This window comes from Ciconia boyciana, chromosome 15 (assembly GCF_034638445.1).
Source record: "Ciconia boyciana chromosome 15, ASM3463844v1, whole genome shotgun sequence".
Lineage (NCBI taxonomy): Eukaryota > Metazoa > Chordata > Aves > Ciconiiformes > Ciconiidae > Ciconia > Ciconia boyciana.
Window position 1 is genome coordinate 3,313,930 of NC_132948.1, and position 21,109 is coordinate 3,335,038.

The 21,109-nt window shown below is 46.5% G+C and overlaps 1 protein-coding gene across 1 annotated transcript in view; it reads left to right on the forward strand.

Annotated features, from left to right (window-relative positions):
* Window positions 1–21,109, forward strand: part of TBX5 (T-box transcription factor 5) — a 37,818-nt gene that overhangs the window by 9,649 nt on the left and 7,060 nt on the right. The window contains exons 6-7 of the mRNA XM_072880237.1: window positions 7,780–7,871; window positions 18,958–19,184. Coding sequence (XP_072736338.1) covers window positions 7,780–7,871; window positions 18,958–19,184 — 319 coding nt within the window. The remainder of the gene's footprint in view (window positions 1–7,779; window positions 7,872–18,957; window positions 19,185–21,109) is intronic.

The following is a 21,109-nucleotide window of genomic DNA, read 5'->3' on the forward strand; positions in this document are numbered from 1 at the left end:
TTTTTTCAAACGGAGAAAGGTCATTTAACACCCCGGATAAATCCTGGATGCTTTCCTGGAGATGTAAGTAGGAAGCTCCTAAACCCGTGCAAAATGATTGCGTTTCCTCCGTCCATCAGTTGGCAAGGGAGACGCAGAGAGCAGAGGTAGGCTGGAGAAGAAAGAGTGTTTCACCGTAACTAGGGAGAAAAGAAAATACTTCCCTGCCCTTTAAAATAGGAGCTGTTGGCACAACCAGGACAAGCAAACTGAATCCAAATTGAGTCCTCGCCAAATTATGCCTTAAATTATAACTCCGCTGTGGATGCTATAAAATCAAGTTTAACTTCTGCTTGATGGATTCGGGGAAAGAATATAATATTAATAGAACTGGGAGTTAATAAAACAGGACACACTGCTCGCTTTAAAGGCATTTCCCTATGAGAAAACAGACCTGAATTTAACTGCTTTCCTTTGAAGAAAAATAGGACTGTTTTATAGAAAAAAAAATTATCATGCAAATAAAACAAAAGCAAAGCAGAAACATGTAAGTACAGTAGTTTGGGAAAACTGCCATATTAGGAGGAGCAGGAATATTTGATTGTAAATCAACAACATCTGGTTGATAAGAAATGACATCTGCGTATCCGTCTCTGTCAAAACATACGCAGTGACAAACGCATGAATCCCTACAGACACACACGCGCTCGCATCCCAGCAGACGCATGCACACGCACACAGACACCACTACATGTTTTACACACCCCCCTACACATCCTTCCCCCCGACACACGCATTCCTCTCCTTGCTGCACTGAATCGTTGGGGGAACAAATAAAGAGTCACTGTAGCCCCAAGATAAAGACCCGACTGAGAAAGATAGAGCCATAAAAATAAACCAGGGAATGATCTACCCTAAATGGCATCTCCCTTCAGGGAAAGGAATAAAATTTGTAGTTTGCCCCAGTGCAGATGGAGAATAATAGCGGGGCTGAGGCGGCGCGCAGCTGATGCTGTTGCAGATGCTGGCTGTGCGGAAGGGGTAACACCCTTCAGCTGAGTTGAGTGGCAAGTGGGGTCTTTTCCACAGGCAGAAACCCGAGTTCAGCTTTCACAGCTGAGATGTTGCTTGGCAAAACATATTTTCATGTTGCAATGCAGAGTGCGTTTCCCATTGCCAGAAATGATCGCGGTCCCACCGGTCTGTGTCTGTCTGCATCGAGCTCCCCAAGGAGAGTCTGCCTGTCCATCCCCATGTCTGTCTGTTTTGTGCTACCTATTTTTTTCCCATTTACAGCCATCTTTCTCTTCCACCCATCACCTGCAGCACATCCTTCATGCAAAGTTTCCTATCCGCACAATTACGCACAGTTTGCATACACCAACATATTTTACACACAGTTTTTATACACCCATGTATTTTACATACACACACACGTATATACACAAATTTATATGTGCATGTGGTTTAGGTTCCAAGAGCGGTGTTATAGGTGAATTATATTACAGTATTAATTGTATGACTTGCCCATAAATGCATTTTAGTCTATGCTTACACAGCTTACAGAAATACCTGCTTGATTTCAGATCCGTCAATTTATTTCAATAGCACAGCTGCAATCCCAATGTAGGGCTTGTGCTTATTTCCCCTGATATTTTAGACAGCCTGAAAAGATATTTAAGCACACTGGGATCTCCCCCTCCCCAGCCCTACTCCCCAAAAGGAGGCTTAAGCTACGAAGAAAGTTTCGGTAAAGTTTTCAGTGCGGTTGTCAGCAGCTCGGTCGACCACCTCCCCCCTCTCTGCAACCCTGAAAAAATACCCCAGAAATATTGAGGTGTTAAAATAGGTCACATGCACATTTCATTTCCTTGCCATTTACACAATGGGTGCTTGCAATCAGGTTGATTCCCAAATATTAACTTCCCCTGCAGTTAAGTACCATTTTGCTGTAGCTTAAATCATTGTGCTACTAGCTCATATTTATTAGGTACTAGCTCTCTGCTTAGGACCAGGAAATGAACCCTAATAGACAGAAATAATTAAGGTTCTGCCCTCATGAGGGTTCTTTCAAAAGCAAGAATTCACAACAATTATTCTCATTAATTTTTACAACCTGCTTTCCCCGTTAGCTGGACTTGGGCTTTATATTGGTTTTCCCCCCTCAGGATATCCAGTTTTATGCTGATTTTTTTTCTAAGTTATTTAACATTTTGGTAGCCCAAATTCTTTTAAGGAAACATTAGCCCCAGCTGGGATGCTGTAGGCACCCAGAAATGGTACGTGCACCATAGCAATGTGGAGAACCAGGGAAGGGCCTGGCTGAGGACTGATCTGATGCACTCCCAGGTAGCCAGTGGGCATAGAGAAACATGCTGGTGGGCTTTCTGAATATACAGGTTCATCCCACCCCCAGAAAGACCCCTGTACTAAAAGAGCGCTGTTACGTTGGCCAAGTCAACTGGTGCTCCATCCTGCCAAATTTTGGAGAGCTGCCTGTGTAGCCCTTGTCCAAACCCGTGCCCATTTGCTGCTCTGTTGAGGTATCTTGCAGGGCTGTGTAAGTGTAGCTGCTGCCGGAGGTGGGCACGTCCTTGGGCTCGGGATGTTTTGCCCTGAGAGCTCAGTTCTCCTTGTCTTTGGTTGTAGGTAGCCACCTCCATCACTTCAGTAGAGGCCACCAATGTGGTGGCCTGGCTGGCATCCCATGGAGTGCCTCCATGCAGAGGCTGGACCTGGTCCAGCCCCCTGAAGCAGCCCTGCAGGGCTGTGTCCCCCAGACTCTCCCTGCCCAGCCTGGGGCCATTGGCCCCATGTCTTCCCCCCTCCATAGCAAGAAGAGGCAGCCTCTCTCCTTACTCAGGGCTGGCTCCTCTCCGGACGGGGGGTTCCCCAAGCACTGAGAGAGGCAAGGCTCCCTGGGGTTAAGCAAAGTGAGACCATGCATCTCCTCTCCGTTGCCAGGACTGGTGGCTTTTGTGCAGCCCTCGGTTGCTTGGGGACTGCTGTGAGCCTTTCTCCTCTCACTGACCCTCTCTGGGGTTCCTCACATCTCTACTCGCAAATGCTTAGTCCTGTTCCAGGCTTTAGTAGGAGAGTACTTCCTTCAAGAGATCTGGTGTCCTTCACAACCTGTGTCTGAACCAGTTCTGTCTCCTTCTGCCCCTTTGTCCTCAGTCTTGTCCCGGTCTCCCTGCCAGTCCCAGGACAGGGTGCTCAGCCAGCCCCGAGGCCCCGGCCCCTTTCAGTCCTCAATCCAGACCCCCTCCCCAAGCTCTGCAAAGACATCCTATCTCTCTCCAGCCTCACCCCCACCTCCTGACCCACCTCCTTCCCCCCCCGCAACACTGTGCAAGGTCTGTCTCTTCTCATCCTCCGTTCTTGTCTCCCAGTTCAGCCAACAGCCTCCTCAATGAGCCCCTCTGTCTCGCACCAGTACCTCCGACCAGCCACTGGCTCTCGGTTCCTCTCATTTCCTTCACTGGCTTCTGGGTTCAGCATCTTTTCCCCCCTGCCAGCACGCCCCCTTCCCCTGGCCTTTACCTTGGGCTCTGAGTCCCAGCTCCCCATCCAGCTCCTCTGTTTGGCCCAGCCAGATGTACGTAGTCTCAGCAGGCACCTTGTCTTCATCTATTTCTTTCCTTCCCACTGCTCTGTTTTGGCTTCCTCCGCCATGCTGACTTGGTTTCCACCTGGGGTATGTGAGAGTGCAAAAGAAAAAGGCTCTGTGCTGAAAGCCTGAAGCCCAGCCTCCCAGTTGCTCCCAGCACAGCTGGCTGCAGCAGTGGCAGGGATGGTGCTGGCCTGTCTCTGCCAAGCTGAGCAGGACCACGGTCACCTGCAGGGCAGGGACAGCACGTATCCCCACAGCATGGGGAGGTCCACGCGTGCTCAGTTCAAGGGTAATCAACCTGACCTCTTCATCACTAAATGGGGTGACCTGAATGGTGATTTTTTCCCTGCTCAGGCTTTTAAGTTGTCCAAGTGGGGCAGATTTTCACAAGAAGAGAGCTCAGAAACTAAGGATCCCCCCTTGCAGAATGTGAAGTCCCTTTTCCAAAATGCCCAGCCTTTAGGACAGTTTCAGAAAAGCCCAAGAGGGTCAGGGTGGTGTGTTTTCCCTCAGCTGAAGTGCTCAAAAAAAGTGGGACTGGTTGATGGTAAAAATAAATAAATAAAAAGGAGCCCAGGGCATATACCTGGTGTGGAATATTTCAGCCCCAACAAAGTTTTCTAAAGTTAGAAGCAATTGAGAAAAATCTTATTATAGCAAGTGTTTGACAAAAAATAATAGTAAGTGGTAGTTTTGATCCTGGCCGTACAATATTAATGAGCCTGTAGACACACGTACCCATATAAAATACATGGCTGTGCCTGACCCAAAAAAATAAGTGGTAGTTTTGACCCTGGCCATAACAACGTTCATGAGCCTGTAGACACATGTACCCATATAAATACATGGCTGTGCAAAAAAAAAAAGTAAAGCATCTTTCCTCGACCTAACTAGATGCAAAGCTAAATTCTATCATGCTGGAGCTAAAGATGCCATTGGAAATATCTCAGCAGAAGTGCTTTGTGGTCAGTTAGCCCAGAGAAAGGAGTGCAGAGGAGCGGCGCTGAGATTTCTTTGGGAACTGTCGCTTCCCGTTAAAGTAAAGATGAACCCATAGGTCAGACAAGCCCTGAAAAGTGTAAATCTGGGAGGCTTCACCCTGGAAAGCTCTCGTCTCAGAAAGGTCTGCAGCAGCTTTAGAAATCAGTGGTCAGAAGCAAATTTTGCCATCAATTTATTTCAGTAACAAATACATAAACAAAGCCCTACGGTTTTATTGAACCTGTGCTATATAATTTAGCCCTGGGCACTCTGTCTTAATGACCTTGCAGGACGTTGTATTTTTTTATTTTTCATGATGTAATTGTCATTTGACTTTCTGACAGCTTTTTCTTCCCCTCGCCCCCACCCCCCGCCCCCCGCAAAGGGTTACAGTCAATTAAACAGAGTTTTGCTATGGCAAAGTTGATCCAGAAGGAGGTTATTTCCACCCATTTGTTTGCTTTTCCACCTCTGAAATAGTTTGTAAGTCAGACAAAAACTGGCCAAACAAAATATCTTCCACAGGCTGTTTTCTAAAGCAGGGATTCACTAACTTTTTCTCTATTTTCTGTTTTGTTGTGTACAGTTTTGTTAAATCTGGCTTGGACTCTCCTGGCTTAGTGCTAGGGCTGATGCCATGAGTTATCATCTAGTGAAACTTTGTTCCGAAAGCTCCTGCTGAAATCCACCTGAAATACACCAAAGAGCTGAGACCTAATTTAAAACCTTCTGTAGTCCCTGGTTTCTAGATGCCTTCGATCTAGCAGATCTCTAATTTTAAGGAGGCTGAAGTTAGCTGTGCTTCACTTGAGGCTTTCTGCTACCAACACGTATGTTAATACCTTTGCTTGTAAGAGTCTTCCTGATGAGGGTTAAGGGACTTCTCTACTCATAAAGCAATGTATTTGCAAGACCGAGGTTTCATATGATATTTTGTCTGATATTTTGTGGGTGATTAAAGGCTTGATTCATCAAACAGGGCATTCATCTGAGGCCCTTAAATTAGGGGCTAGTGTGTTGATGGCTCCTTCTCTGGTGAAGGGAGAGCGTCGGGGACCTGTGAAGGCAATGCTACCCACCTCAGAGCCCCCGTGCCCTCTGGCAGTCCCCATCTCCCTCCATTGATTCCAGCAGGAACGCCAGGAGACGAGGTTCCCAGTGCAGGCGCCTTGGTTAAAATGCCTTCGGTTATGTTGGGATGAATCTGGCCCTTTGTACATTTGTGTGCCGGTGCCAATACTGTAAATCCTTGCTCAGTGAAGGACTTCGCTTATGCAAGCAAATATTGCCATTGGTTTCGGCAAGTGAGGACAACTCGTACATTTAGTGTGCTTCAGAATGCAAATTGCATAGAAACATTCAAAAAATTGAATAATGCCTATTATGCATTATAGTAGGGCCACCACCTCTCTGGTGGAAACTGGTAGTTTCTTTGCAAAATACACAGCTGGTTGTCTAATTATTCAGGGCTTTTAATTATAAAATGCACCCATGTTTTACTGCTAGAGAAGGGCTCAAATGCCAAATTGGACCAAATAGATTGTTCACTCTTCTCTTGGAAATCTGAAATGTGTGACAAAAAAAGCGCAATGCTCTGTTTATGTACTAAATTAGGTCCTGATTTAATGGGAATGCTCATGGGCACAAGCGTAGGGGTGATGGGGTCTTTGTGTGAGATTTGGGGCTGAATTAGGCAAAAATGGCAAATAAACAAGCGGTCTTTGGAAAAAAAAATGCTATAAGATGAGAAAATAGCAAAATAATGTGGTTGTGCAGACACCTGGCGGGATTTGCTATTGACACTAGCTGAGCCAGATTTTTCTCTTTGAATTTTGGCAAAGAAGTGGGTCCAGTTATGTGTGCTTGACTTGGTGAACATGAACCTCTCTCTGTTCTCCCGCCATTAATCTCAAGCTCTTTCCTTCCCGTTGGCCAACTTTCAATAGGAAGGAAGGACAGTGTTTCCATAAAATGTGGTGAGCGCATGAAGTTCCTCCAATGGCAAACACAGGGTTGTCTCTCCTCCTAGGCAAGTGCAAGTGGCTCTCCCGACTCCTGGCTGAGGGCTCGGACTACCAGGCAGCGATGGAGAAAAAGAAGGGGAACTGTTGCCTCTTCTGCCTGAATATTAGGGCATTGCAGCTAGATCACACGTGATCCAGACTCAGTCCTGCTCTGCAAAGACACCAAAGCGTTTGCACCAGATTTGGTATGGCAGAGTGGGTTTGTACAAGATCAGCAGGGCATTTGAGAGTGTTGCTGGTCCACAGTTAATATTTGCTTAAATGACAACCCCTGGCTTGAGAAAACCTACTCACCTAAGCCCTCAGGAGAGGCGTGTGAAGGAGAGGATTGCACCTCTTTGAGCAACACAGTTGCTTTGGATAAGGGTACATTCTGTACAGCGGCTGCTTTAAATGTTTAACTTAGATGTTGTAAGAGGACCAAAGTTAGGAGTCTGAGGGGGATTCATCCCAGCAAACTTTAGATACTGAAGGTAGCCAACTAAGTGAGCAAACTAGTCCCTCTTAATTCCTTCTAGAATTAATGGGGAGACAAACATTCCTCCAGGGCATGATGGGTAGAGGTGAAGTTGCCCTCCAAGTACCTTAGGTAGTTAGTCCATGCAGTGCTTACAGGTGTGGGGCTGGTTGGGGAAGGATGTCAGATGCAGAGCACCTGGAGTACATTTAGCTGGTCTCAAATACAGAAAGGGTGAGCCTTACCAGTCTGAGTGGGAGGATCCAGGGTCTGAGAGGTCAGGTTTTGGTCATGGCTGCACATTGATGAGAAAATACATTGAATTTTGGTGTCAGTGGGATTTGTTCAGGCAGTATGACTTTCATTCTGGGTCCTCTGGTCGGTGCAGCCCTTTCTGTCTCAACAGCAAAAAGAAAGTAAGTAACTCTAAGAAAGCAGATTTCCTCCAGAGAGAAATTTGTGTGTGTGTGCAGTCCCATGTGTTAGTTATGGGACGAGGCTGAGCGAAGTGAGAGGTTGTTGACAGGAGATATTTTTCCAGTGGAGAGATCTAGAGGAAAGCCCATCTGGAGTGGTCAATGCCTGACCTGAAGGATGACTTGAGTTCCTGAAAGCTGTGTTTTTCCCCCACATCCCTATTGGCTTGGGTTTAATAAACAATATCCCCTCTCTCCCAGGCCATGTCTTGGACTTGCGATGAACCCATTGCATTTCCTCCCTTTCAGATCACCCAGTTAAAGATTGAGAACAACCCCTTTGCGAAAGGTTTCCGCGGCAGCGACGACATGGAGCTCCACAGGATGTCCAGGATGCAGAGGTAACGCGTGCCTCCGTCATGGGGACCCGCTCAGGGCCGTGAGAGCCGCCTGGGCTTTGCTTTGTGTGCCACTTGTGGCTTGAGCTAAGCCAGGGCTTAGGGACAGTCCCTTCTATGGCATCTGCTTGTGCATTTTACATCAAGCTGTTGAAATACCATCAGGACGTGGGCCAAAATCCAGGACTTCCCACTCCGAGGTGAATGCCTTAACTGCTGGGTTATAGAGGCAGGATCTCACTTGTGGGTTGTCCTCTTGGCCGCAGGGACCTTGTATTTCTTTCGGACATGTCCCCATCCACAACAACCTCTATCTTTGTGCTAAACAGGTGTCTCTGTGGCTGCATGTGGGCTTAAATGTGTTTAAAGCAACAAGAGACTTGGACTAGCTCCGAGAAGCTCTGGTCATCAGGCTACTGCAGAAGAGCTGTTGGGTATTTTTTTCCCCAGGTGGCAGTGCTTTAAGGACAAAGCTCTCAGCCCTGTTCTGGGAGCAGGTTTGTTAGGGAAGCTCCAGATGCCTCTGGAGACCTTGGTGTGGAGACCTGCATTGTGCTGGTTTCTGACTTTTGGAGGGTCTTTAGCAGGAGGGGAGTGTTTGCCTGGCTGGTTCTGGATGTGCAGAGCAGGAGCGTAGGTGTGGTGGTTTCAGGTTGAAGAAGGAAGGTATTGGGAAATGTTGGGACCTCCAGGCCCGGGTGGCTGAAGAGGTCTTTCTGAATCTCAGTTTTGGATGTAAGTACTTAGCTGAAAATCAAGCCTAAATTCTGTTTAAAGTCCTTTTCTAAATGTCAGGTCCTGCTGGTAATTAACTTCATGCCTTTCACTTCACTTGGAACTTTGTCTATGTGTCAAGTTGTTTCCTGGTGCAAATGTTTTGCAGGAACCCTGCCGTACCCATGACTATACCTAAGACAGATGTAGATGCTCAATATAGCATTTTCCATCCAGGAGGGCAGGAGTGAGGCAGATCCCTTATTCTCCGGGACCAGCAGAGCTAGCTCTCAGTGGAGGGCTGTAGGGACCTGCGTTGTGACCTTCTGCTGGGAGGGCTCTCCACCGCCCGGCGGCTGGCTGTAGGTGGTCGCTGCAGGCTGGAGCGCAGATGCTGGTACAGATGCAGGAGTCTTTTCGTTGCCGTAGTTGGTGACCTGAGCATGGTCTCCGTAGCTGTGCAAATTGTGCCGGTGGGCAACAAATAATGCCTGTAATCCTGCAAACGCTTACACCCGTAACCCTTCTCAAATGGGCAAATGTACTCCTGTGTACAAACATTTTCAGGCTCAGACCCAGAAAAGCCTATATATATATGTATATAAAAAAAAAGTGTATATATAACACTTACTCAGTCTAAATCATCTCTGTGGTCTTCTGAATGTGCCCTGTGTTCCCTGCCTGCCCTTTCCAACGACAGCACAGATCCTGGCATAATATGTCAATATTTATTTATTTATGGGTGCACTACCATGGGAAATAGCTTCGCCCCCACCCCCTTCCCGTGCCAGCCTCCCAGCCTCTACTGGAACTTGAGTAACGATGTCCCCCGCATATTTTTGCTGCTAAACTACCCTTTCATTACGGTCAGTGGAAAGATTTGAAGGTTTACCTTCATCGTGGGGTGTTTTGGAGCAGGAGGGAGGAGGTAGAACAGTGAAGACTATTAGAAGGGCTTCATGCCATATGAAGAGCATGGCATCTAGCCATGCTGAGCTTGTGCTAAAAATTGCTTGGCATTTTTATGCGGATCTGCGGTCATAGTCGATGATACAGTGAACAGAAACACTTGGAATATATAAATACACCAGCTCAGACTTGGTAGGGTTGAAAGGGTTAAAATCCACAGCATTGGCTTTACAGGATAATTTCTGATGCTCGCTTCCTTAATAACTTATCCTTTGTACCAATAGCATAGAAATGACTGTGTACAGTCATTTACAAAGATGTCATTTTTTTTTAAGGGAGAGCAGGATAAGATTATTATAGTAAAATAAAGACCCATTCAAGGTTGAAAATATTAGACAAATATGTGCCCACCTTTGTGGTTTTTTATGTATATCTGAATACATACAAAATTATATATAAATATATGAAAACATATATAAAATAAATTATATATATAAAAAATAAATTGCATATATAAGATAAAGAACCATTCAGGATTGAGTATGTTAGAGAAGTATGACTTACCTTTGTGGGTTTATATAGGTTTAACATATAAAGATATATTAAAATATAATTAAATATATTAAAAAATATATATTTTAATATGTAACTATATGTGTGTGTGTGCATACGTAGTGAAGTTGTTTCCCAGCGATGGACCCACTCCCTAGCTGGCAGGTATACATAAGTCCATCTTGGCTTTAGCGGAGTGATGTCTAGTTACACCCTTGGAGAACATGGTGGGATGTATTTTTAGTGCTATTCCTTCATTATAGAAAAAAAGTAGCTGGAAAAAATGCACATTTTTTAAAACAGTGCACAGCCTTTTGTACTGGAAACTGGTGACCTGACATTCATCAGGTCACTGATCATCTCATTAAGGGGTATAGCCAAGGAGGGAATGAATTTTTCATGCTGAGGAAAGCCTTGGCACCTCTGTATCTTCTTTATTCAAATCTCAAATGTTTCTTAATTCCCTGCATAGGGCTATTGCAGAGGGGCATCTCCTAGCTGAGAGCAGCCCTGGGAGAAGCAAACCCCAGCAGACGAGGCTGAGAGGCAGCGCTGACCCAGCTGGGTGTGTGAGCTGGCTTGTGGCATCCCATTTTTGGGGAAGGCTGGCCCCAGCTATGGCCAAAGCATGTCCCTCTGCTCACCCCCATATGCTCGCACGCCCTGCAGCAGCCTTGCAGGCCTGAGCCCTGGTGAAGACATGCTTCCAGCGCTAAACCTTCGGGTCCTAATGTGTCGCGTGGGCCTTGGATCAGATGGGAGTAGGTGTGTGGTGGTTGAAGATGCCGTCTGGAAGCAGCATCCCCAGGCTGGGCTGGTGTCTAGGCTCCCTCTGTGCAAAGCAGAGTGTGATGGGCACGTAGGGAGAGCAGAGATGCTTTCCTTTGAGAGCTCACCCCATGGATGGCAGGGTGGGTGAGGAGCCCTCCCTCTGCCTGTCTCACCTGCAGAGTTTGAATGATTTGCTTAGAGGAGTAGATGCCTGCCTTTTAAATAGCTAAAATTACATGAGATAAAGTCCATCCTAATAGAAAGAATCGCCGTCTGGCCAGCTCTGGTGGTTTCCTTGCACCTTTGCTGTCAGAGGATGGGAGGGAGACCAATTTGCTGGGTCCAAAATAATTTCACTCGCCTCGGAGCAGGTCTTGCAGTGGGCTGAAGCAGAAGTAGGTCTGGATGCTGGTGGAGACTTGGCCTGACGATTCATACATTGAACACCTACCCTTGGCAAATGGTAGGGACTGAGAGGAAGGAAGACGAAGCAGGGAAGAAAGACAACCTCCAGTGCCAAGAGTGAGCTCAGAGCGAGGTCTCGGGTGCCTCGTCAAGGACTCTCCCTCCATCTCTGCTTGCGTCCGTGTGCTCTGGCCAAGCAAGAGCGATGCTTTGGCCCGAGTGGTCTCTGGGGACAGGAGCTTTGCAGGGTGGATGGGGATGTCTTTGTGAGTCCATCCCTCTCTGCGGCTTTCTCCTTCACAAGGCTTCCGTGTTGGTTTTTCTCCTCCTGTTTCCCAGAAGAAAAGTTAATAAGTCTGTCCAGGTAGAAAACTTCATTCAGTAGTGATATTAAGCCTTTCAGCAGCAGATGATTTCATTCAAAAAGAATAGCCACGAGCTCCAGAGAGATCCAAATTCCAGTGAACACAGACTTCTAATACACGTTCATTTTCCCCCCGTTGCCTTTCTTTCCTGAGACACACGGGACCCCTTTAGCAGTTTCTTTGGCAGGATGAGTGCTCTGGGAGAACAGGTTTTTTAAAGTTTTCAAGTTTCTGAGCATGAGATCAAGTTTGTTATTTCCTTGACTTTAAAAAAAAAAAAAAAAAAAGGAAAACACACTAGAGGAAAATGTGTAGAGGGATGTGAGTTATATGCATCTGTATCCTGTAGTTATGCTGCAATTGAAAAACATAAATCAGGTAAAAATTATGTAGTTGTGATGCTGGGAATTTTAGGCAAAGTATTCCTTTTGGATCTCTTGCCCCTCTGTACTGTAAAAATTCCTTTTGTCTCTGCTTAGAACTTCTGCCTGTGCCAAGGGAAATCTGGTGTGGAGAGCAAGAGCAAAACACGCAGCAGAAATCCACAGACTGTGAAGCCTATGCAGAGAGACGATGAGATCTGCGTTGCAGATGCCAGTGTAGGGCTTTGCCCTTAAAATTCCCCATGCATGAGAGTCAGTAAGCCATAGCTATTGGGTGATTTGGGGGTTGCATGCAAGTTGTAGCTTTTAGGTTTTTTTTTTTAATCTGTGACTGCCAAAAGACAGCAGGGGAGAAGTATTTGTGGGTCTGGGGCTAGAGCACTGTAAAAAAGCAGTTCTATTAAACCCTTTAACCAATTTTTGTGATCATCTGCAACTCCCATTGTCTTCAGCGATTATTATGGGTGCTGAAGAGCTTCTGGAAGTCTCAGGCCCTAGTTACTGTTCATTCAAATTAATGCAATTTAGTCCTTGAAGCTTCTTATTGGGAAAGCTTTTGAGAGGAAAGATGATTATGTGAAAGGGTGGCTCTTGGCTCCCTTGAGGGGTATCCTGGGCCCTTTCAAAGTGAGAAAAAGTTCCAGAATGATCCACTTGACAAAGAAGAGTGGCAGTGTAGTTCAACGTTATGTGTATGTTTTCTCTGTCAAAGACCATGAGCCACAGTTTGCTGCCTTTGGCATTAATCCACAGTAGTCTTCCTGGCTCCAAAGGAATTATTCCAGAGATTTCCTGGTGCAACTGAGAACAGAAACTGGGCCAGACACAAAGGACATAAAATCAGTACCATGATTCAGAGCTGGCGTAATGGAGAAGACGGTGCATTTTGGGGTGCCAGTAGAATAAATGGATGAGCCTCTAAGCTCCAAAAGGGCTGTCTACCCTGGCATGCTAACATCGTGTTGGACTGATAGGCACTGGTCTGACTAGTGCAAGTAGATCTTGGTGCACTGCAAATTACCTCACTCTCTTTGCATCTTCTCATTGTACCTTTACATCCAGTTTCATTTCCCGTGTTCTGCCACTGAAATCTCCCAAGAGCCGCATGCTGTCTGAAACACTTTCAGTGTGAGACTTAGAGTTACCACATTTGTTGGAGAGACGATGCTTTCCTCCACCAAACATCCCTGAGGAAAGTTTCCTGGTCAAAGCCCCAGTGGAAACCTCTTTTAAAGTGCGAAAGTCAGCTCGAGGAACGCAGGACAGCTGTAATTTCCTCCATGGTCCCCTCTTCAGGGGATCTGTCCAGCAGGGCTTGACCTGCAGAAGCTCAACCCAGCATGAATGAATGCTGATGCTGTCTCAGTTGGCCAACATCCATTCTCCATCTCCTCTCGTGTTCCTCTTACTCCAACATGAACAGTGGTATTTTTCTGTGGGAATGTATCTTTTTATTTGCCTGATAATGATAGCTCTAGATCTCTAGGTGGTTCTTTTCCCTGCTGGTTCTTGGGTTTGTTACAGTCATCTCTCTGGGCTGCACTGCTCAGATGAGTGATGGAAACACTGGCTGTTAACATACCATGCATGCACCCAAACCAGGGTTATTGGACCCCTTCCCATTTTGGCAAGAAGGTCAGGACATTTGATATGTTGGTGGAGCATGCTGCAGTGAACAGCCTCCCATATTTCTCAGTTGACATTTGACATTTTGACTTGTATTGCCAGACATCCAGTCTAGGGTAGTATTTTCTGTGGGGCTGGCCTGCAGTCCCCATGCAGAGAGAGAGCTCATGTTTGATCTGAGGTAAGACTGAAGGAAATACTCAGTAGTTCCTCTCCCATCAAGTCCTTTCCTACTGCAGTTTATCCACTTCAGACTCTCTAGACAGCTTCTTGAGAGTGGTTCAATTTTATTTCCATATGCTGAAAATAAGCTGAAATGAATGCACATTAACAATTGTTTTCTGGTTTATTTTTTTTTCCTGGGAGATGGTATATTTATTCCAGTTACTTTTTTTTTCTCTTCCTCTTTCTATATCTGTTATGGCTGACTTCCATTTCTTTCCCACTCTTGAGTCTCAGGAGGAAGGACAACAATTGGTGGCCTGGGAAATATAAACCCAAATGCCTTTGAGTGATATTTGCGTGTCTGGAATTGGGGCCTGATTTTTTGCACTGCTGTATCCACGGGTGCTGGGTGGGTGGAGGGGACAGGACTGATAGGGTGGCAAACATTTGTCCTTTTGTAGTGACTGACCAAGGAGGAGTTAAAATCTCCTGGCAATTTGGAGTGGAGGGGAATCACTGTGTTTGGCCACTGATATACCGTTGGTCAGATTTTAGACTAGGAGTTGCCATCGTGAACAAGATTTAGACAGTGCCCAGCTCAGGGGCTTCGAAGAGTGCTGTAAGAAAATGGCAGCAGCTAACCACGGGGAAATCCTCTTCTGTATCATGTCTCATCTTGACCTTGAACAGGTATCAGTATGATCCTCGGGGCCTGACATTTAATAGGTCTTTTGAAGTCTTGTTACTGTGAGCTACAGCAGCTCTGTAGAGCCTTGGTATATAAGGCTTTGTTGCAGAAATATAAGAAGTATCTTCTAAAATAATTTGCTTAGGGACAGTAGAGGTTGGATGCTTCAATGCAGAAGCTTACTGGTTATAACCCGGGGATCTTAAAAGAGGTTTTTAACAAGGTTGTCTGGCAGCTGCATTTACTACACATTGGCCGGTACATTAGGAAACTTCAAGTCTGCACATGAAAATACATTGAAATTATTACTCTTATAGCATAGTGATAAGCAAGAAAGTGGACTGCTCTGTGAAAGTCTATATTTATAATTTTTCTACAGTTTTTATTAGTTTGCAGAGGCCAACAAGGTTTTCATCTCTGAAATTACAAAACCTTTTTGAATTTGCTCCTTTGAATCCTTTGCTAGGTATGAATTTGTGGCATAAGTGATCTTATGGAGCTCCTAAGTCTGTCATGGTGAGGGCATCATTTGACCAGGGGAGGGGGAAGATGTCAAGAGATGTGAAACTGGGACTGAGTTTGCTAATTCCACCTGGCAGAGGTCTGATTTTGATGGAAGCACTCGGGAAATGCAGGAAGGATTCTCTTGTAAGGCCTGATCTGTAGGGCTGAGGTTATAGGATGAATTCTAAAGAGGAACGCCTGTGCTATTAGGAAACAGCAATGCAGAGCCGCTGTCTGATCCTATGGGTCTGGGAAGCATGTAGCCAGGTGGGAGTTAAAAACCGAGTCCAGACTTCAGGACCAAGTGCCTTCACTATAGACTTGGACCTCGTCCCCGATTTCTTCCCCCAAGCTCTAATGAAAATCAAAGCAATATTCTTTCCTGGTGGCCCTTCAGCTGGAAGCGCAGTGGTGCAGAGACTGTACAGCACCTTGTGCAATGAGGCTCCCCCCTTCCTCCCAGTGCCCCTCTGCTATTGTAATACACCAACTACGGTAACTGAATATTCATCATTAGCCTCCAACAGACTTTAAATAGACCAATGACAGCTTCCTTCCTTGTAAATTCTTTCCCCAACCAACTTTATTTTTCTTCTAATTTTACAATTTTTAATGCAAAAAAAATGTAGTCCATTAACACTCCCATGTAAAACTGTAACTCACATTCTGGCACAGGCACAAGAGTCTCTTCCTTGCTGTGTGGACAATTTCCTATATTGCCAGTGTAAGTCAGACTTCAACACTTTTTTTCCCTCCCTACTTCACTGCAATTTTTTTTGACAGCAAAAATTTCTGGACACAACAGTCATTTTGTGCCAGCGGTGGACAAAACCTTTCATTCCATTAAACTGTGGCCCAGGATTACAACCGGCTATTTTGGGAATTGTGACTTTTAGGCTGTGAAAAAAACCAAGAATCTGATACATTTTTAAAGACAGAAGGACAAACTAAAATGGTAGCTGTGCACACAGCATATTGAGTGGGCTCAGGAAACAGTATAAATGTTTCAAGATGACTGTTGCTTTACAAGGTACCAAAGATATCTATTTATTAGAGCTCAGCTCCTATAAGGAAGAAAAAGGTAGAAATACAGAGACAACTGCCTTTGTGTATAGGAAAGTGAAAGAGAGAGAATATTTTAGGTATGTAGTTAGAAAATACTTTCCTTTCTCTCCCTCCTCAAATAGTTGATTTTTTGGCAAAAATAGCACCCAACATGTTTTGACTGAAATGGAAATATTTCAGTCTGGAGAGAAGTCATTGTGATACCTCCTGGGAACTGCTGTTTGGAAACTTGGTGTCTCCAACCTGTTCCCTCTCCAGCATGACTCCCCATTCCTGCCGTGTCTCCCGCAGAGCACCACGGTCCTCTCTTATGGCCATGGAGGCTGCCGTGTCCTCTAGGAGATGCAGTCTGAAAGGAATTTGGTCTCCAGTGCACAACTGGAGTGTAGGATCCTGACATCACCTATGCTGGCACTTTGGGGTAAAAATACTGCTGTTTTAGTCACACAGCTCCTTTATGGAAAGAAATATTTTTTTAACAAGAAAAACCAATCATGTTGTTAAATTTTCCCTTCTCAGCTCTCTGTTGAGACAGAGAAAGTGTAGATTTAGGTGAGAAGTATCTGGGATGGGGATAGCTTCTTAGTGTTTGTGTGGTGCCTCGCACAGTGAAGGTCTGATGTTGATGGGGTCTCTGTGAGCTACCCTGAGAATTTGCTGTAAGAAACCCCCATGCAGATCTCATCCCATGGGTGAATGGGGAGAGGATGACGCTCCCGAAGAGACATCCAATACTTCCCCCACCGAAGCAGGGAGAAACTGTGACAGCAGTCATCTCTACATCCTCCAAAAGAGCCACAGAGAACATGATGTGGCACCGTGCCACGTCCCTCCTCCATTGTAGCTCACAGGTACCCCACTGAAGAAAAAAAAAAAAGAGCCTCTGTCATTTTTTGGTGGGGATGGAGGGTGGTGGTGTTGGAGCTGAGGAAGAAAGAACCAGCCAATCCATGCAGCAGCCTCTGGTTAGGAAGGAGAGGTAAGGGCAAGGTCCATGTGTCGCCTCCCTGTGGCTTGTTTTCTTGGAAGGGAAACATGATGGGGATGCAGCTTTGGGGTGTGATGCTGGTACTATTTCCATAAGGATCCCTGTGTGAGGGTGGAGCACAACAGGAGCAGGCAGCTCAAAACCAGGACCTGGCAGGGCTGGGGCACCCCCTAGAACCTAGAATGTTTGAAGGCCATAGCTCTTGACCTTCCTGAAAAGCCACCAAAGCTGCCCTCCAGCATGAGCTCCTGGGGTGGAAATGCTAGTGCTGGGTGTCCACAGGCAGAGAGGTCCTCTGAAGCCCACCACATACCCTGGCATCCATTGCTGTCTTGTGTATGTGAGGGATAAGTCTCTGCTTCCTCCCAGTCCATCTCTCTTTTGTTCCTCATGCACATCCTGGACTTCAGTTCAGGAAAAAGCTGCCTGGTCAGCCAGCCCAAGTGGGTGGAACGCCATGCTCTTGCTGGCCCTGTGGGGAGGAGCTGCTGGGCTTCCAGGGGAAGAAACCCCACCTTTGGAATAGGCTCTGCTTGGCAAGCCACCAGTGCCCGGGGTTTGGAAAGCTTTTATGGCACAATGAGAGACACATTTATTTGGTTTTGAGCTCCTGGGTGAGTTTCCCCTCCATTACAGCTCGGTTGCTGATGTTTCTGGCAGCCACCACAGCAGTGGTTTGGATGAAAGCTCCCTGCTGTGAGTAGGTTTATATAATTGGTATTGTTAAATTTTGTAAATAAGTTCTGAGTTGCTACAGTGATAGGTCCTCTCTAAGGGGCATAATTGGAGATTCAGTGCTCCTCCTCCATGTATAAGTGGCCAGGTGATCTTGTTGATGGGATTTAAGGATGTGTCCTTGCTCCAGCATAATGATTTTGGGCAGGTGAGTAGGATACCTCAAAGCCAGCTTGGTCCAGTGGTTAGAGCTTCAAAGGAGATAGCTTGTGTTGGAATCTGGACTCTGGTTCATGGCTGCTCTGAGCCTGGTGGCACTTTGAGAGGTGTTGCTGTACTACCTGATCTTTACACATTTTAGCAAGTCCTTGGGTTCAGGGAGCATCCAGCTGTCTTGGAGACAGCCCCGGAGGAGGCTTGCACCTTGTCTGAAGTCTCTGAGACCCCCTACTTGGCTTCAGTTCTCCCCCCTGCAGAGCAGGAATAATCTTGTCCAGCCATGTTGCCGATGTGCTTGGAGAAATGTCTCCAAAACACACTGTAGGGTCTCGTAGGAGAGGGGATTTCCAGCCAATGTTGGCAAAGCATCCCTGCTTCAAACCAGATTTCAGACCAAGGGAACAAACCAGACTTTCCATCAGTGCTCACCCTCCCAGCCTGGCTCTGCTGAAGTGTGGGGCTCTGGAGTGCATCAGGTCTTGGTGATTTATTTATTTCTCTTTTCTGAGCACTTTGGAGTGGAGCTTGTTCTCTGGTCCAGGGATGTCCCGTCCAGGATAACCAGGCTGGCAGACCCTGGGGAAAAGGAATGGGGACAGCTACCATAAGGGGAAAAAGCAGACCTAAATATTTAATCCATCTCCAAGTCAGCTTGGCAGAAATGAGATTTTTATTTACACGCATGTGCACATCCACATATACGATATAAATAGTATATAATTTATAAATGCTATCACAATATGTAAATATAAGTCTTGTGTATTTTGCTATAACTGCATATATCTATTTGATGTATGGGTGTGAAATAGCAGTTGTGGTGGAAGAGGCAAGAATCTAAAGGGAAAGATACTAAAAGGAAAGTGAAATAGAAGAGTGCTGCACCAATGAAGTGTGACGGGGCTGCAGTCTCCTGGGAGGGATGTCTCTCTTTCCCTGAAAGCCTAAACAAACACCATGACACTAATGTGCTGCCTTTGTTTATTAATTCACTGATCTATTTATTAATTGATTGCTTTCCTGTCTTGTTTTTTTTGGTTTTTTTTGTTTTTTTTTCTTTTAGTAAAGAGTACCCGGTTGTTCCCAGGAGCACAGTGAGACAAAAAGTGTCCTCGAATCACAGCCCCTTCAGTGGCGAGACCAGGGTCCTTTCTGCCTCCTCCAACCTGGGCTCCCAGTACCAGTGCGAGAACGGGGTGTCGAGCACCTCCCAGGACCTGCTACCGCCTGCCAACCCCTATCCGATCTCCCAGGAGCACAGCCAGATCTACCACTGCACCAAGAGAAAAGGTCAGGCCTTGGCTGCTCCCCGCTCAACGCTTGCTATGTGGCTTTCCCCTTCCTAACATGACTGTCTGTGGTGTTTTCTGATGTTTCCCCTTGCCCACAGGCTGGACAGCCCCAGACTGCTTTTTGGTGACACTGGAGGATGAGCAAGGGATGAGGGTTGTGGGCTGGAGGTGGGCAGTTCCCCCAGGCTGGGCTGGGCAACTCTTCTCAGCGGTGTTAGCCTAAAAACCCATCTCTGCCGCTGGGCTGGGAGTGAGCTGTTTGGAGGGGTGGCAGTGCCTTTTACCCACGTTGAATCCACATTCAGTAAGATAGCTGGTGCCGGAGATAAAGATGACTTATCTGTCCCCATAGCCCCTCAGACAGGGTTAATCTCCAAGTGGAGATACCTTGACAGCTTGGATTTTGCACGGTTTTTGACTAAGAGTCTCACAGTTGGGAGACAGTTGTCTGTATGCAGAAAGCAATTCCACTTAAATGCTCGGTCTAATGAATGGGGCGTGGGATTGAAAATCATGATATCCATGTTTGTTCCCCTCTGGTGCGACTGACCTGCTTTGACAGAGCTGAAGGGATCAAACTGTGAGGGCTTTACACTGACTGCTCAGCTCGTCCTGGCGTGAAGAGCCCCATGATATCGATGGGATAATTATTCTTATGCAGGAGCGAGCGGTTTGCAGTCTCTCCCTTCCTCTCCCAAAGCAATGAGAATGACGAGGTGCAGAAACACTTGCAGGACTTGGATAGCAAAAGCCTCAGATCAGCTCCACCCCAGACACTCAGAAGAAAATAGGGAATTTCCAGGGCTCAATGCAACCCTATGGGGTGGGCAGAAGATGGTTACTGCCCACCCCTGTTCCCTTTTCTCAGGATTTAGTCTGTGTTGCATGGGAAAAGCTAACAGGAGTCAGCATGCACCATGGCATTTGAATGCACCAAGAATTTCTCCAGCCCGGTAGCCTCTCCCCACAGCAGATCCCTTCCTGCTTCCCTGCACGGTCCTATCAGTCAGCCATAGGTCATTATTTTTAGTAACATAACCCCTGGGGCTCTGGGATGTGCAGTGTAGACACGCAGTCTAAGGTAGTGGATGCTGGGAAGTGCTGGCAGATGAGGCAGGAGGGCAGTGGAAATATCTCTTACATCCTTGGTGAATGTCCTGAATGTTGTAACATCACGTGTGTTGTGTACAAGTATATAAGCAAAACAAAAAAAAAGTTGATAAATCTTAATATTTTCCTGATGTGAGATTGAGCCAAACAGTGGAAGACAGAGACATCATTTTCTGACCCCTCCAGCTGACCAGGCAACCCTTGTGCTCGTACAGAGTGTATCAAAGCTGTGATTGGAAATGGTGATGCTAGACTTGACCTAGTTTTAAGGTAGGGAATAAAGAGTTGCAGTGGTCTCCCAGAGTGTCCCCTAAGGTCAGAGGTGGGGTGTGTGGCCCTTGCTACACCCATGCTGGTGTGGGACTGTGGGTGCGAGGGCTTGGGACACAGCTGGGTTGCTGCAAAGCCCCACTGTTGGCGATGGAAAGGCAGGTCCTGTTCGCCCTCGGCGTTCCTCAGCCTGCAGTCCGTCCTCGGTGCTCCTTTGCCTTAGGAGCTGAGCTTTCACCGCTCCTCTTTCCCTTTGCAAAAACTAACTGAAACAAGCTGGCCCAAATGGCAACAAACCCTTTGGACAATCTCTGACTGCTGCGTGTCCCCGCATCGCAGGGCAATTCATCATTCGCCTCCACGTTGTAACGTGATAAGGAATCAACAGAGGTTTCCTTCCAGTTTTGGGATTCCCGCTAAGTGGTGTCTCTGTGGGTGGTTTCCCTCAATCCCCCAATTATCTCACTTCCTCTTATTGTCACAAAAGAGACGACTATCTGCCCTGTAATAAGCTCCCCGGCCCCTTTTGGCCTGCGTGGCCCT